This window comes from Herpailurus yagouaroundi, unplaced genomic scaffold (assembly GCF_014898765.1).
Source record: "Herpailurus yagouaroundi ecotype Mexico unplaced genomic scaffold, PumYag 190, whole genome shotgun sequence".
Classification (NCBI taxonomy): Eukaryota; Metazoa; Chordata; class Mammalia; order Carnivora; family Felidae; genus Herpailurus; species Herpailurus yagouaroundi.
Genome location: NW_024412421.1, coordinates 37,523,126 through 37,537,210, shown reverse-complemented (window position 1 = coordinate 37,537,210; position 14,085 = coordinate 37,523,126). Strand labels below are relative to the sequence as shown.

General features: G+C 59.9%; 1 protein-coding gene across 1 annotated transcript in view; it reads right to left on the bottom strand.

The window, feature by feature from the left end:
* Positions 1-7,666: 7,666 nt before the first annotated feature.
* The window catches only part of ACSF3 (acyl-CoA synthetase family member 3), a 39,831-nt gene continuing 33,412 nt past the window's right edge, over positions 7,667-14,085 (bottom strand). The window contains exon 8 of the mRNA XM_040443345.1: positions 7,667-13,266. Coding sequence (XP_040299279.1) covers positions 13,098-13,266 — 169 coding nt within the window. The 3' untranslated portion in view covers positions 7,667-13,097. The remainder of the gene's footprint in view (positions 13,267-14,085) is intronic.

Sequence of the window (14,085 nt, the reverse complement as noted above, 5' to 3'; positions counted from 1 at the left end):
AGTGGCTAGGGAGGCTTGGTGTCCTCACGGCTCCTGCCATGTCTGCTGGCACCAGCAGGGGGCAGTGTGGCTCTAGGGAAGCTCTGGGAGGGGTGGCGCGGACAGTGGGCTGGACCTCCCGCTTCTGGCCCAGAGGTCACCCCGCTCTGTGCTCAGGGGCCAGGTGGGCGGGGTGATGTCTTCGCCCCCACCCTGGACACAGCTGCCCCTTCCCAGGGCGAAGGGACCCGAGCATGGACTCCTCAGCCTTCTTGCTGTCCCAGGAGGAACAGAGGGAATGCTGCCTTTGGGGCCTGCACAGATTCCTGCCCACGTCCGGCCCAGACCCCTCGCCCACCGCGGCCGGACCACGCGCAGCCTGCCCGAGGTTTGTTTGGCCCTGGTGCTGGCCCTACGGGCAGCCTGGACTCCTCCCCGCAAAGTGCTGGGGCAGCCCGGCCAGCACGGACTCCAGACAAACGGCCTCTGCCACGGGCACTGTTGTCGGCTGAGTCAGGCCGCCCCGCTAGAGCCCCGAGGTCAGCCCAGGAGTGCTCAAGAACCCGAGGTTAGGGGAACAGCCTGGCCACAGTGATGCGGGCACACACTCAGGGCTAGGTGGGAGCCAAGCCAGAGAACAGAGGTCACCGGGCACAGATGGTCAGATTTTAGAGGAATCTGTGAGCTGTCCCCAGGCCAGTTTTGATGGAAAACTCACTCTAGTAAAAACTCTCACCAAGACAGGCCGGGGGGCCCATGTACCCCAAGGCCCTAGGGCAGGTGTGCGGGCCCCCCCATCCTGCTCGTTCAGTCTCAGGGTGCTGAGGACCCAGGGGAGGGGACGATGTGGGCGGGAAGGTGTGGAAGGCAGGAAGGGGGAGGGCAGGACAGAGGCGTGTGGTGAGACGGTGTCGGGGGGCCAGGGCGGTGTGACACATCCCTCAGGGCACGCGCACCAGGCTGGGCCTCCTTCACCAGTGTCTGTGCTCCCAGCGGGCCTGGCTGGCGGTCTGTGCCCGTGGGCGCTGGCAGTAACACCTGACTTTGGCACAAGGAGCAGGGCGCAGAGGGACCAGGAGGCACACACCCACTCGGGGTCTCGTGGAGCCTCGGGACAAGCTCTCCCTTTCTTCAGAGTGGCCTCCGTGCTCTGTTTCGCGGCTGTCACCACATGGGTGGGTTTGCAGGGTCCTTGAGTCCTGCTGAGTCCCACACACCCAGGCACATGAGGCCACCTAGTGGCTGGTCCTTTCCAGGCTGGGGGGAGGGGAGGCCAGAGGGCCACCCGAGGGGCTGCAGGCCGCACACCTGTCCCTCACATGCCTCACCCTTCTGTCCACGAGGCCCAGAGACACGGCCAGCAAAGCCGCGTGCACATTGGCACCTTCTCAGTCTGGGTGGGGGAGGGCTGGGGGGGGTGGAGAGCCACGCAGGGGTGGGGGCTTCAGACAGGGGCCCCCTCCACCCCCACCCCGCTCCACTCAGCTAGTGTTGGCTCCATTGCCTCTCATCAATATCAAGTGGACTGGCGACAAATCCGCGAGCAGAGAATCCAAGTAACTGTATAAATCACATTAACGATCATTCAGATGAAATCCGTGGCTGTAACAGGATCGGCGTGGTCTGGCAACGCTGCCCTTCATTCTGGGGCCGCCGGTGGTGGCACTCTGCCTAGGGGCAGGGTCTTGGGGGGCCTCCAGGGACAGGGCCCACGAGACAGATGCAGGGCATTAGAGCCTTCCCATCCGACCTTCTCCCGCAGACAGACAGACTCGGGGCAGAAGGGTCAGGTCGGTGCAGAGCCGGTGTGAGGCACAGAAGGCCCCCACCCCCACCCCCACCCCATCCAGGACTGCAGGCTGCTGGGTGAGAGGCCGGGCCACACCACACAGTCCCCCGTGGATGGCCTCCTTGCCTCTTTGGGGAGAATCGGCACGCTTCAGCCATTCCCCTTGGTCCTGACCCTCCCGGCTCTCCCCCGGATGTCGGGGGCCCGCGTGCACCTGTACGGGAGCCTCCGACCCTCGCCTGCTCTCGCCCAGAAGTCTCTGGCGGACATCCAGGCTTGCCCAGCGCCCTCTGCCAGCTCATGCTTAGTATGTTCAGGCCTGAGCCCCACCTTGCCCTCTCTCCAGCCCCCCGGTTCCCCCTCCTGTACTCTCCATTCAGGCTGCTGGGCTGAAAACCCCAGAACGTTCCAGACTCTTCCTCCTGCACCTCCTATACTCGGCATCCCCGAGCTGGCACGCACCTCCCGCCAGTCAGCTGCTCTCTCAAGTCCTCTGACGTCTCTGGACCCTGCTCTGGTCCTGTCCCTGCCTCAGGCCCTCAGGGGCCGACCCGACCTGGGCACCTGGCTTATTCCCGGCACCTTCCTCGGTTAGAGAGAGGCCCCAGCTTCCATTTTGGGGCGCCACTGCTGCCCCACTGCGGGGCTCTTGCCCTCCCCAGCCAAGGAGGCATGTGGCCGGCCACGGCCCAGCACCTCGTCCCCCCGAGTGAGGCTCCGTGGGGCAGGCCCGTACCCGTACCCAGTGAATCCGAGGTTTAACAAGGAACCGCTTCTGGCAGACAGGCCACAGCTCCAGGCGGGTACGGGAAGGGGCTTCCGCAGACGCAGGGCTGGGGCTTTGGGAGGTGCCTGCCTGAGTCTCCGATGACGCTCGCACCTTTGGAGTGATGGTGTCCGTGTGGGTGGATGGCCCGCCGGCGGTCTTCACCTGAGCACGGGGCCTGGTGGGGCCCACCCTGCCCTTGGCCTTGCCCTGGCCGGTGGTTTCATGCCTGCCTGGGACGAAGTCACGGTGGCCCAAGGTCCATGTCTGTTGAGAAAAGCAAGATTCAGAACTCTCTAGAGAGCCTGCTGCACTAGTGCTCCGACAAGATGAAACCACACTCACGTGCCCAGAGACCGAGGCCTCTGCTGAGCTCCGGGCAGGTCACCCGGAGTGCGGGGGGGGGGGGGGGGGGGCCCGCCCGGATGCCGTCCGCACAGAAGTGGGGTCAGCGGGGCGGGGCCGGGCACCCCAGTGTACGTTGGTGGCCGCAGAGGGGCGTCTGCGTGTGGACGGCGCTCAGGCAACCGAGAGGACACGGGGACCGGAGCTGCTCATCTGAGCAAGGCCCCCCGTCTGCTGGCTGTTCCCGTCGTGGAGACGCACTGCCGTGTCCAGGTCAAAGACAGCCTCCACAGCATCGGAACAAAAAGGCTCACGAACTGGGAAGACGTGAACGTCAAAGGGGCCGGAGGCAGAGATACAGAGGGCTGGCTTGGGCCCGGGTGAAACGCCCAGAGTCTAAGAGACCCCCAAAAACAAACCACCAGAGTCCAGAGTCAAAGCTAAGCAGCAAGGGTGACGCCAAGAGGCCCTGAGAGAAGTTTTTACACCCCTTTTATAGACAGGTACAGACAAGTCATGGGGAAATCAGGAATACATGGATGTGCCAAGTAACAATGATTGATCAGAAGTCCACGGATGTGCCAAGTAACAATGGTTGATCAAGAATATACGGTTGTGCCAGGCAACTATGATTGATCAGGAATACGTGGGCGTGCCAAGCAATTGTACAGAAGCGGAACAAGCTGGTTAAGCTTTGTTAAGTTTCAGTTTCCCGTAACTTAAGCTTTTAAGTTTTAATTTTCTCAGGCCTCTCACGGGCAGCTCGTCTTTGAAGAGTGACGACAAAACAGAGGCTTGGGTGTGCGGAGGCCACGCAGGTTGACCACTCAGAGATGCTTGCCAAAACATCAGTGAGCGTTATTTATGACAAGAAATCCGTTGAGCCAAGAAATTCAGAAAACATCACTAAATTTATCCAGTCGCTGTAAAAACAAGCCTATTAATTTTTGTTTCCAAAACAAAACAAGACTGAAACTCTAGAAGTGTATCAGGATGGGAGGGGCAGGGAGGAAGGTTACATCCTGGCCACAGGGCCCGCCTACTGCGTAACTACAAACTTGGAAAAAGAACTGTGAGTGTTATAGTACGCATTTAAAAAAATTTAAGGGTACTCAACAGAAATTTAATTTATATTATTTTTTTAATTAAAAAATTTTTAATGTTTATTTATTTTTGAGACAGACAGAAATAGAGGACGAGCAGGGGAGGGGCAGAGAGAGAGGGACACACAATCCGAAGCAGGCTCCAGGCTCCGAGCTGTCAGCCCAGAGCCCGACGCGGGGCTTGAACCCACGAATAGTGAGATCATGACCTGAGCCGAAGTCAGATGCATAACCAACTGGGCAACCCAAGAGCCCTTACCATTATTATTTTTCAGTAATTTCCATGCCCAGCACAGGGCTCAAACTCACGACCCTGAGATCAAGAGTTGCATACTCTACCCACCGAGCCAGCCAGGTGCCCCAGAAATTTAATTTATAATTTCCAAATGCACAAAGAGAACAAAGTAGAGGTTGCAGGATGAGGGGCGTCTGGGGGCTCAGTCGGTTCAGTGTTTGACTCGGTTCAGGTCATGATCTTGTGGTCTGTGGGTTCGAGCCCCGCGTCGGGCCCTGGGCTGACAGCTCGGAGCCTGGATCCCGCTTTGGATTCTGTGTCTCCCTCTCTCTCTGCCCCTCCCCTGCTTGGGCTCTCTTTCTCAAAAATAAATAAACCTTAAAAAATAAAAAAAAAAAATGGTTGCGGGATGAAGTCTATTTAAATACATCAAATCGTCATAATAAATGGCCTACATTCAGTAACTAAAAGACAAGCCATCCCCTGGAGTCAGACACGTGGGCTCTCTGCTCACGGCAGACACGTTGAAACCAAACGGAGCCCATGAAGAAATGGCTTGGGGTTAGACGGTCTGTCTGTGCCCCCAACAGGGGAAGAGCAAGATTTCTCAGAAAAAGAAAACTTCTGGAAAGAACACGAATAGGTATAGAAATGCTAACTAACAATCCAGCAAAAATACATAATAATCAAGAATAAAAGGGCCGAAGAACCTAGCGCTGAGACATAGGAAGGACAGACAAAGCAGCCTGCCGTGTGCAGATTTGAACAGGCCGCATCCCGGAGGGGAGGCTGACCCCGAGATGACCACACCGTCACGTGTCCAGTCACCTGGCTCTGGAGCAAAGCTGACCGCGTAGGGGGCACAAAAGGTGCCTGGGTTTCTAAGACCCGGGACCACAGGCCTGTGCGCGCAGGATGGCGGGAGAGCAGGAGGAGCTCGGCGGGCTGACAGGCGCTCCCAGGTAACTCACGGATTAAGAGATTAAGTCAAAGTAGAAATGACGACAGTTGGAACCAGAAGTGCCCCATAGCCAAGCACGAAGACGCTTCAGTGGTGCCTCAGCACCGGGCTGTATTCACAAGAACGAGCCTGACGGGCCAGGCAGGGGACGGCCCGGCCGAAGCCACTGGGGGAAGGTCAGGTGGCCTTCGGGAGGCCGGGCCGCGGTGTAGGGTCCAGCACATTCTGAGTCCCGCAAGGGCGTCCGGGCTCACGGCCGTGTCTTCCAGCCACGTCCCCATGAGGCGAGAGTGGCCAGGGTGCTCGAATCCCACGTCATGACCTCACCACCTCCCACAGCCCCACCTCCTGACACCATCACCCCGGCCGGTCACTTTCAACGTATGGATTTGGGAGGGGGCACAAACATTTAACTGTGCAGCATCTGCCAGATCGATTTACCCCCAACATAAAAAAAAAAAAAAAAGGCAACTTTGGTTTTTAAAGCTTCTTGGATTTTGGAATTGTAGATCAGAAACCACAGGGCCAGCTCAATAGTCGCATTAAACGGAGTACAACTCAGGCCCCCTGACCCCATCTGCACACTGTGACCCCGCAGGGTTTCTTCCAGGGACACGACTATGCTTCGGTGCACAATACCATCAGCAGGGTCCAGAGTAACAAAGACGGGGGTGCCTGGGGGGCTCAGTCGGTTAAGTGTCCGACTCTTGGCTTCAGATCAGGTCACGATCTTATGGTTCGTGGTTTCTAGCCCCTCATCGGGCTCTGCACTGACCGCGAGGAGCCTGCTTGGGATTCTCTCTGCCGTCTCTCTCTGCTCCTACCCTGCTTCCTCTCTCTCTCAAAAATAAGTAAATAAACTTTAAAAAAAAATTAAAAAAAAAAAAAAAAACAGTCAAAGACAGACGGGATGGCCAATTTAATAGAGAAGGAAACATTTCGGTGAAATTCAGCGTGCGTTCCCGGAGCATCTCAGCAATGAACGTGCTGATCTGCGTCAGGCGTCCACCTGCACTCACCTGCAGAGCTGGAGGGTGGCTCCGGGCCATCTACCCCCTTTCCTGGTCTGTATTCCACTGGGCATTTCAGTGGCGCGATGAGAGGAGAAGGAGTGGGGAGTCACAGGAGGAGACGTGACCTGCTAACGGGCAGGCGTTGATGACCCGCGGGAGGAGCCCGCCAAGAAGCGAGCAAGGCCGCAGGATGGAAATGCAACACACAAACCATTTCAGCGAGCACTTAAAACACGGGATGAAAAGTCCCACTTGGGATCTCAACAAAAACAAGAAGGACCTGTGACCAACCCTCTCGAAAGACGGGCACGATTATTACTGGGAAAACAACACAGGAAGGAGCCCACGACACAGAGCTGGGCCGTGTTTGTGGGCGGGAGGGTGCACCTTCGTGAAGATGTCAGATGTCACCACGTTAACTTATAAATCCCATCACCCCCAATAAGGTTCTTTAAAAAGGAACTTTAAGCTGCTCTTAAAATTCTGGCGTAAGAGCAGAGGGCCAAGAACAGCCAAGACGGTTCTGAAGAAGGAAATAGCGGTGCCGTGTGCTAACAGGCGCCTCGGCTTCGGAAACAGGGCAGAGGGCGGCACAGCCTGGAGCGGGACGTGCCCGGATGCTGGGCAGAGAGCGGAGGCCCACGTGCTTCAGTGGACAGAAGGAAACACTGGTCACTCCACGTGGGAAAAATCAGGGCCTTTCACACAACGTGTGAAAATGAATTTGCAATGAATGAAGGGTTTACACGGAAAAGCAAAGCTTTGTAACTTTTAGAAAAACACACGGGAAAGTGTATTTAAGAACTTGGGGTAGGAAAGGAAGTTTTAGACAAGAAAAACTCAAACCATAAAAAACCTGAATGCTTGTGAACACATTAAAATTTAAAAATTCTGGGGCGCCTGGGTGGCGCAGTCGGTTAAGCGTCCGACTTCAGCCAGGTCACGATCTCGCGGTCCGTGAGTTTGAGCCCTGCGTCAGGCTCTGGGCTGATGGCTCAGAGCCTGGAGCCTGTTTCCGATTCTGTGTCTCCCTCTCTCTCTGCCCCTCCCCCGTTCATGCTCTGTCTCTCTCTGTCCCAAAAATAAATAAAACGTTGAAAAAAAAATTTTTTTTAATTTAAAAATTCTGCACATCAATAGACACCATTAAAAAAATAAAAGGCAAGGGGCACCTGGGTGGCTCAGTCGGTTAAGTGTCCCACTTCGGCTCAGGTCATGATCTCATGGCTTGTGAGTTTGAGCCCCGCGTTGGGCTCTGTGCTGACAGCTCGGAGCCTGGAGCCCGCTTCAGTTCTGTGTCTCCCTCTCTCTCTGCCCCTCCCCTGCTTGTGCTCTCTGTCTCTCATAAATGAATACATGTTTAAAAAATTAAAAAAAAAAAAAAGGCAAGCCACGCAACCAATGCATAATCAAGAAAATTACCAACAACCAACTCGAAAATGGGCAAAGAACACGAACAGGCAATTCACAGAATAAAAAATTCAAATGGACAATAAACGTATTCAAAATACTCCACCTAAGCAGCAATTAGGGGAGTACAAATTAAAATAAAGGGATCCTATTTGACACCGAGCACCGTGGCAAAGATTTAAAGTCTGTCTGTTTTGCGTGGAGGTGAGATATGGCGTCTTGTCTGCTGGAGGCTGTCTACACGACATGGTCTTTTTGGGAAGAGGCCTGTGCCTACGACCATGCAATCCACCCGTGAGACGGGTGGGCCTCTGCATGGCAACTCAGAGCTTAGGTCCACAAACACAGCCAGCAGCAGAACAGCATGAACTCAGTGGCAGATTTGTGTCACTCTGAGAGAACATATCACGAGCACCGGGCACCGTGTGTTCAGCTCCTGAGTGTGGGACGGAAGCCGGGACCGCTGTCGTTACTTCTCGAAAAGGATCTGAGGCAAGTCCTGCCCGAGGCTAAGACCCAACAGGCCGGGTGGACACGGCACTGGCCGGTCTTCTTTCTTCCGTCCTCAGTGTTTAAAGTGGTTCTGAAAAACGTACTTGAGCCACTGTGAAGAGATGTCACCATTCTGGGGCTGGGAGGAGCAGGGTCCACATGCAGGCTGCTTAGGGGCGACAGGGTCCCGGGCTGGAGCCCCATGCCAGCTGCTGCCGGCTCCCAGCATGTCTCTGAGCTATCCCTGACCCTGATCTGGCCCTCACTGGTCACTGGGGGCCCAGGGGCAGCCGACACCTGGCAGGAGGCTTCAGAGCCCAGATCGGTGTTGTTTGTAAACATTTGTGTCTGTGAGCGTACCTATGTGTGTGTGTATACACCCATCAGTGTGTCTGCTCAGCGGGCCGCCCGTCCGGCTGGTGCAGTGTGACATCGTCTTCTCAGAAGCGGCCCTTCCTCACTGAGGCAGGCGCTAATGGGAACGTCACGGACGCCGTGTGGGCGCGGCTGCTTGTTCCTGGTGTCATTTTAATGGTTATTGTGTGCTGGTGGGGACAGCGCCGATGGGCCGGAATGAAGCAGACTGACAGCTTAATGGCCTGTAACCCTTAAGGAGTAATTGGACGGCCGTGTATCTACGAGCAGACTGTTAGCGACGACGTGACTGGCAAGCCGATGACGAGACGCGGCCCGCGTGGGAGGGGCTGCGGTGGGGCCAGGGCCACTACGTGCAGGAGCACGCACATGCGTGGACCCTACACGCAGTCCCCACCATGCACACACGTGCACAAGGACGCCCTGCCCTGCAGGCATGTGCTCACTCCCTTACACTTGACACGCGGTGGGGAAACTCCACCTACCAGCAGATGCAGGGGGGTGGGGCCTTCAGGGAGGGCCTTGGCCGGCCACCTGCCCCAGCCCCCCTCAGAGGGGCCGAGTGGTCTCGGGGGAGAACAGGTCAGGTGGGAGCTGCCCTCCTGGTACCTGCTCTGTGCTGGGCCGTGGCTGCGTTGCAGGAAGGGCCCCGCTTCTCAGATGCAGCCTGAGCCCCCCGGGCCCCCGGCCGTCCTGAGCTCCTGTTCCCGTGCCCCCGCTCCTGGGGCTGGGCCCCTGGATAGAGGACCCAGAAAAGCCACCTGTTCGGGGCTGAGGGCCAAGGAGCAAACCCCTTGCCAAGCCTGCCGCCTGCACCAGGCACAGGGAGGGACCTTCGGGAATGGGATTTCCACCAAGTCCTTCTGCCTCAGGCGTGGGCGCTTGTCCCTGCCTTGCCCATGGAACAGGCTCTGAGAGGCACGTGGGCTGTCGTGCGGGTGCCCTGGCCGCCCCCTCGGTGCTTTCCCCACCGAACGGCCCCGACCTGGGACCCAGAAGAGGGAAGCGAACGAAGGATTGCTGGGAGGTGCTGGCAAGGACACAGCTGGGGCCTCCTGTCCCGGCTGAGTGACTGTGCCTGGAGACCCTCCCCAAACTCCTTTGTTCCTGTGCCCCGACCCGCTTGCCACGTTCCGCACCCGTCACGGTCACGGCCGCGTGGGCGTGGAGGGGCTGAGTCCACAGGAACCAGAGGCTGCCAGCTGAGGGGAGACTGCCACCATGCTCCTGGGGGCCGCTCATCCTCTCAGGCTGGGGGCTCATGTGCTGAGATGTCACAGGGCTGCTTCCTCCTGGAGGCTCCAGGGGACGATCCGTTTCCCCTCTCTCCCGGCTTCTAGAGGCATCCACGGCCGGCAGAGTGTCTGACTCTGGGTCCCCAGGGATGGCCCTGCTGCCGCAGTTCCTGGCTGCCGATCGGTTCTGGGCTCCCGGCAGCCCCACCTCCCTGCAGACGGCTTCCCGCCCAGACCACCGTACCCGCACGGTTACGCGTCTGTTGGCGGCCTTGCTGTTGGCCTTGGTTAGTCGTCTGACCTCACCCCCAGACAGAGAGTGGTTTGCACCCGGCCTCCCTCTTCCTGGGACCCTGGGCCGTCGCCCACCACACGGCACCCGTTTGTCTGGACAACAGGCTGGGAACACCCGGGGCGTCTGTCCGACACAGCCGGGCTACGGGAGCGCGGCCAGTCTGGTCGGGTTTGCTGCCCGCAGGGGGGACCTGAGTGGGGCCGCCGCCCTTCCCTCCCTCGTACTCAGGGTGCACCCCACCCCCCACCTCGTGGCAGAGAAAACAGAAACGGAGTCTGGCTTTCAGAGCTTCAGCCGTTCCAGGGGCTCTTGGGAAAGGACCCCCCGACCCTGGCCACAGGGCTCGTGCGTGCGCAGGCGTGGCTGTGGCCCGAGCCCCTGAAGGCACGCGTCTCCCACACGGGGCTGCCTCCATCCGTCAGGCGCTGCCCCGCTCCACATGGTTACGCCGTCCTCCCGACACAGCGAGCAGGGCCGGTCTCCAACCCTCCCAGACGGGAACCCCAGCCTTAGCGCCCCAGGACCCGGCTCTCGGGGCGCTCAGAGCGCTCGCACGACTTCCTCCCTCGGGCACCTGGCCCCTGCCCCGGGCTGCTGGGGGCGCCCCACGCTCACCTGTTGGTGGGGGGGCCCCACTGCCCCTGCCCTCAGCTGGAGAGTCCGATCCCAGGGCCCTTGTGGGGACTCGCCCCCGTCCCGACGGGAGAGGCATCCGTCCTGGGCCCGAGGGTGCCACACAGAGGATCTCTACTCTCGTCTGGTGTCCGTCCGGTCTCACTTCCCGCCGTGCCCCTCGGAGGGGCGTGGGAGGAGGGTTTCAGGAGAAGCCAGATGCCACGTGTGAAGGTGGCAGGGGGAGGCCCCAGGGCACAGAGGGGAGACACGGAAAGATCTGAGCGTGGACAGCAGTGGCCGTGGCCTAGAGAGTCCCTGACCGTCGGGGACTCTGCGCTGTTGACGGTGGCCGGTAAAGGGATTAGGCTTGTGGCGACAGCCGTGCCCGTGGCGGACGTGGTCGGGGGGCGCACGGCAGCCTGGCCTGTGCTGGGCCAGCCCTTGAGGGAGCTCAGGTGGGAGGCCACGCTGGGACCACCAGCCTCCACAGACTGAGCTCCAAGGAAGCAAAGCCCTCAGTCCTTGGCCAGAAGAGCCCTAAGGAAATGCCAGCCTCAAGTCACGAAGAGGGAAACTGAGGCAGAGACGAGGCTGTTTCCAGCCTTTCCCCCACGTCACGGGGCCCGGCTTCTGCTGGCCCCGGTGCCCGTACGTGTGGGTGCGGACCTGTGCCGTCTACACCAGCTGTGTGTGCTCCTTCCCTCCGGGGCCCGCCTGCTGCCCTCCAACAGCCTCAGCCCCAGGGCGGCTGATGCCTCCGCAGGAGTCCCTCTGGGGGTGAGGGGGCCAGGGGCACCAGCGGCCGCTAACCAAGCTGCCCACGGCCAACCTCAGGCACCTGCTCCTGGCCCTTCTCTGGGAGTGGCGCGCAGGACGGCGTAGGGCTGTCCAGCCAAGGGGGAAGCTTCGCCATGCTCGGTCACACGGACAAGGAGGACACGGCATTCCGTGTCCTCAGAGGCATATGTTCCCGAAACAAGCCAACATCCTTCTGTGGTCTTGTTAGTAGAAGGTGACTATTAGGCTTTCAAGGTATTTGATACAGAGTATAGCATAAACTAAATAATTTTGTGAATGGTTTCAGGAATCAAAGCTTTCAGGATTAAAGACCCTGCAACCTTCGATCTGATTCCCCCCAGTGGCAGGTGGCTCCCTAGTTACAAGGCCAGACCAGGGCCAGCCTGAGCACACGCTGTCCCGTGTGGTGCCGAGGGCCACCCCCCCAGAAGAGTCGGACGGCAGGCAGGCAGCCAGCTGAGCCCTTCCGGTGGCCAGCCTGCCTGGCAGGCAGTGACTGGTGTGCGTGTCCCGGGCTCAGGCAGGAGCATGGGCTGGTCACCCTGGAGCAAACACCACGCCTGGGGTCAGGCTTTCGGGGAGCCAGGCCGCACACCGCGCGGGAGTAGGGGAGTAGTCGGCCGGCTTCCACAGCGTCTCGAGCACCTGGCCCCTGCCCAGGGCCAAAGTGGCCCCTCCCGCCCCTAGCCCCATTTTGCTGGTCTTTTAGGCAAGCGTTCCGGGCACATAACGTTCAGAAAGAGCTCCAGACTCCAGCAGTCTTCGGCACAGCAGCTGCTGTGGTCTCCGATAAACTATCCAGAAGCTTCTGGATTTTCTGCTTGCAGTGTGGGTGGGGCACCCATGTGCCAGAGCCAGCACCAGTAAGAGCAGAGGTGCAGGGCTGTGGGGCGGACGCAAAAGGGTGCCGTGGGGCCCCAGGGAGGGCGTGGCACAGATAGGTGGGTCAAGGCAGGGCAGCTGTCGGCCCATCAGCCGGACTTTCACACAAACAGCAGGATCGACAGCGACAGGGGCCGCGTGGCCACGGAGCCAGAAACTCGGATCCCCTGGCTCATCCATCACAGAGGCCCCCCGGCCCCTGGTCTAGAAAGCTCCTGTGGGGGATCATGGGGCCACATGTGGCCGCCAGCACAGCATCCAGGCACTCTGCTCCGAGCCCTGAGTCCCCGTGGCGGTCCGCTTGGCCCTGTGCAGAGGGATGCCCCTTGGTGATGCCGCGCTCACGGTGCCGGGCTGTCCCCACCAGGATACCCAGGCCCACTCTCCCGGTTGGCTTCTCTGAGCAGTCGGGTGTCCAGCCGGGAGGGCCTGGAGGGGTCACAGGTCACCTGGGGAGGCCACATGGACAGCCCAGAGTGTGGGAGACACTCGGCTGTGCACACAGAGGCAGGACTTCTGTACCCGGCACGCGGTGCCCCCTGTGCCCCTGGGCAGACAGCACGGCACATGCTTGTCTTTGCACAGACTTTACTGAATTTTGCTTGGAGGCCCGCTGCCCTGGGGCATGCCGCTGGACGCTGCAGGGACCTGCCCAGCAGACGGCAGCACAGGGAGCTACGCTCGGTGCAGGTGTGGCTGTGAGGACGCAGCAGAGGCGACAGGGGGTCACATCGGATCTGAAAAATCAGCACTGTGATCTCATTTCTGCTAGCCCCGGCACTGTTCCCTCTGATCTGGGGGGTTCTAGTTTACAGGGGACGCTGGCTTACCGGCGCCTGGCCTCGGGGCACCCTGGTCACTCGGGTAGAACTGCCTGATGAGATCTCTCTTGTTGATCTTCCCCATCTGGTTCCGTGGGATCTCTTCCACCAGCAGCAGCTCAGAGGGCACGGCGTACGGGGCCAGGACGCCCCTGCAGAAAGGAGCAGCGTCTGAGTGGCAGGCACTGGGGCCCGGACAGCCCCCTCCCAACGCAACAGGGAGCCTGCAAGGTGGGCAGATGTCCCACGGGGCCCTGAAGCCCGGCCACGTCCGAGCCGGCTCTGGAAGGGCACCCCGCTGCAGGACAGCAACATGGAGGGAGCTGCCTCGGCCTGGGTTCCAGGCTCCCTCGTGGGCAGAGGACGAGCCCTCCTAGGGGTCAGTCCTCCCAGGGCAGGGCAGGGCTGCAGGGCTGCAGCCAGATGGATGGAACGGGCAGGCGGGCAGGGCCGGGGGCCCCTCGCGGGCTGGTGCTGCCTTCCCTGCACCCCGCAGTCCCACGAGGGGCCCCGTTTGATGGCGTGTTCTCCTGTGAGTGGCCACGTGGTAGGATCTTGCCACCCCCGGGCTCTGCTCTGGGACTGCTCCTCGGGCCGTAGGCACTGGCTCCCCTGAGGCCCTGTCTGAGCCACCTGCCCCTTCGTGAGGAGACCACAGGATTCGGCCAGACAGCGGGGGCAGGAGAGCACAGTAGCTCCTGGCCTCCCGGGCCACTGAGCTCCACTCTCTGGGGCTGTTGACCACAAGCTTCAGGCCAGAGGGACACAGCATCCCAATGTCCACCTGGGGCCAGCAGGCACGTGTGGCCTCTGGTCTGCAAGCTGTGGGGGCATCTCAGCCGCCGGGGAGGTCGTGGTGAGCTCGTGAGGGGCCGTGGCAGAGAACTCCCAAAACTCAGCCTTAGCGGCCGGGTGCTCATGAACACGCACTTGTCTTCATGGGCTGTGTCCATCTGGCCATGGGCAGCGAG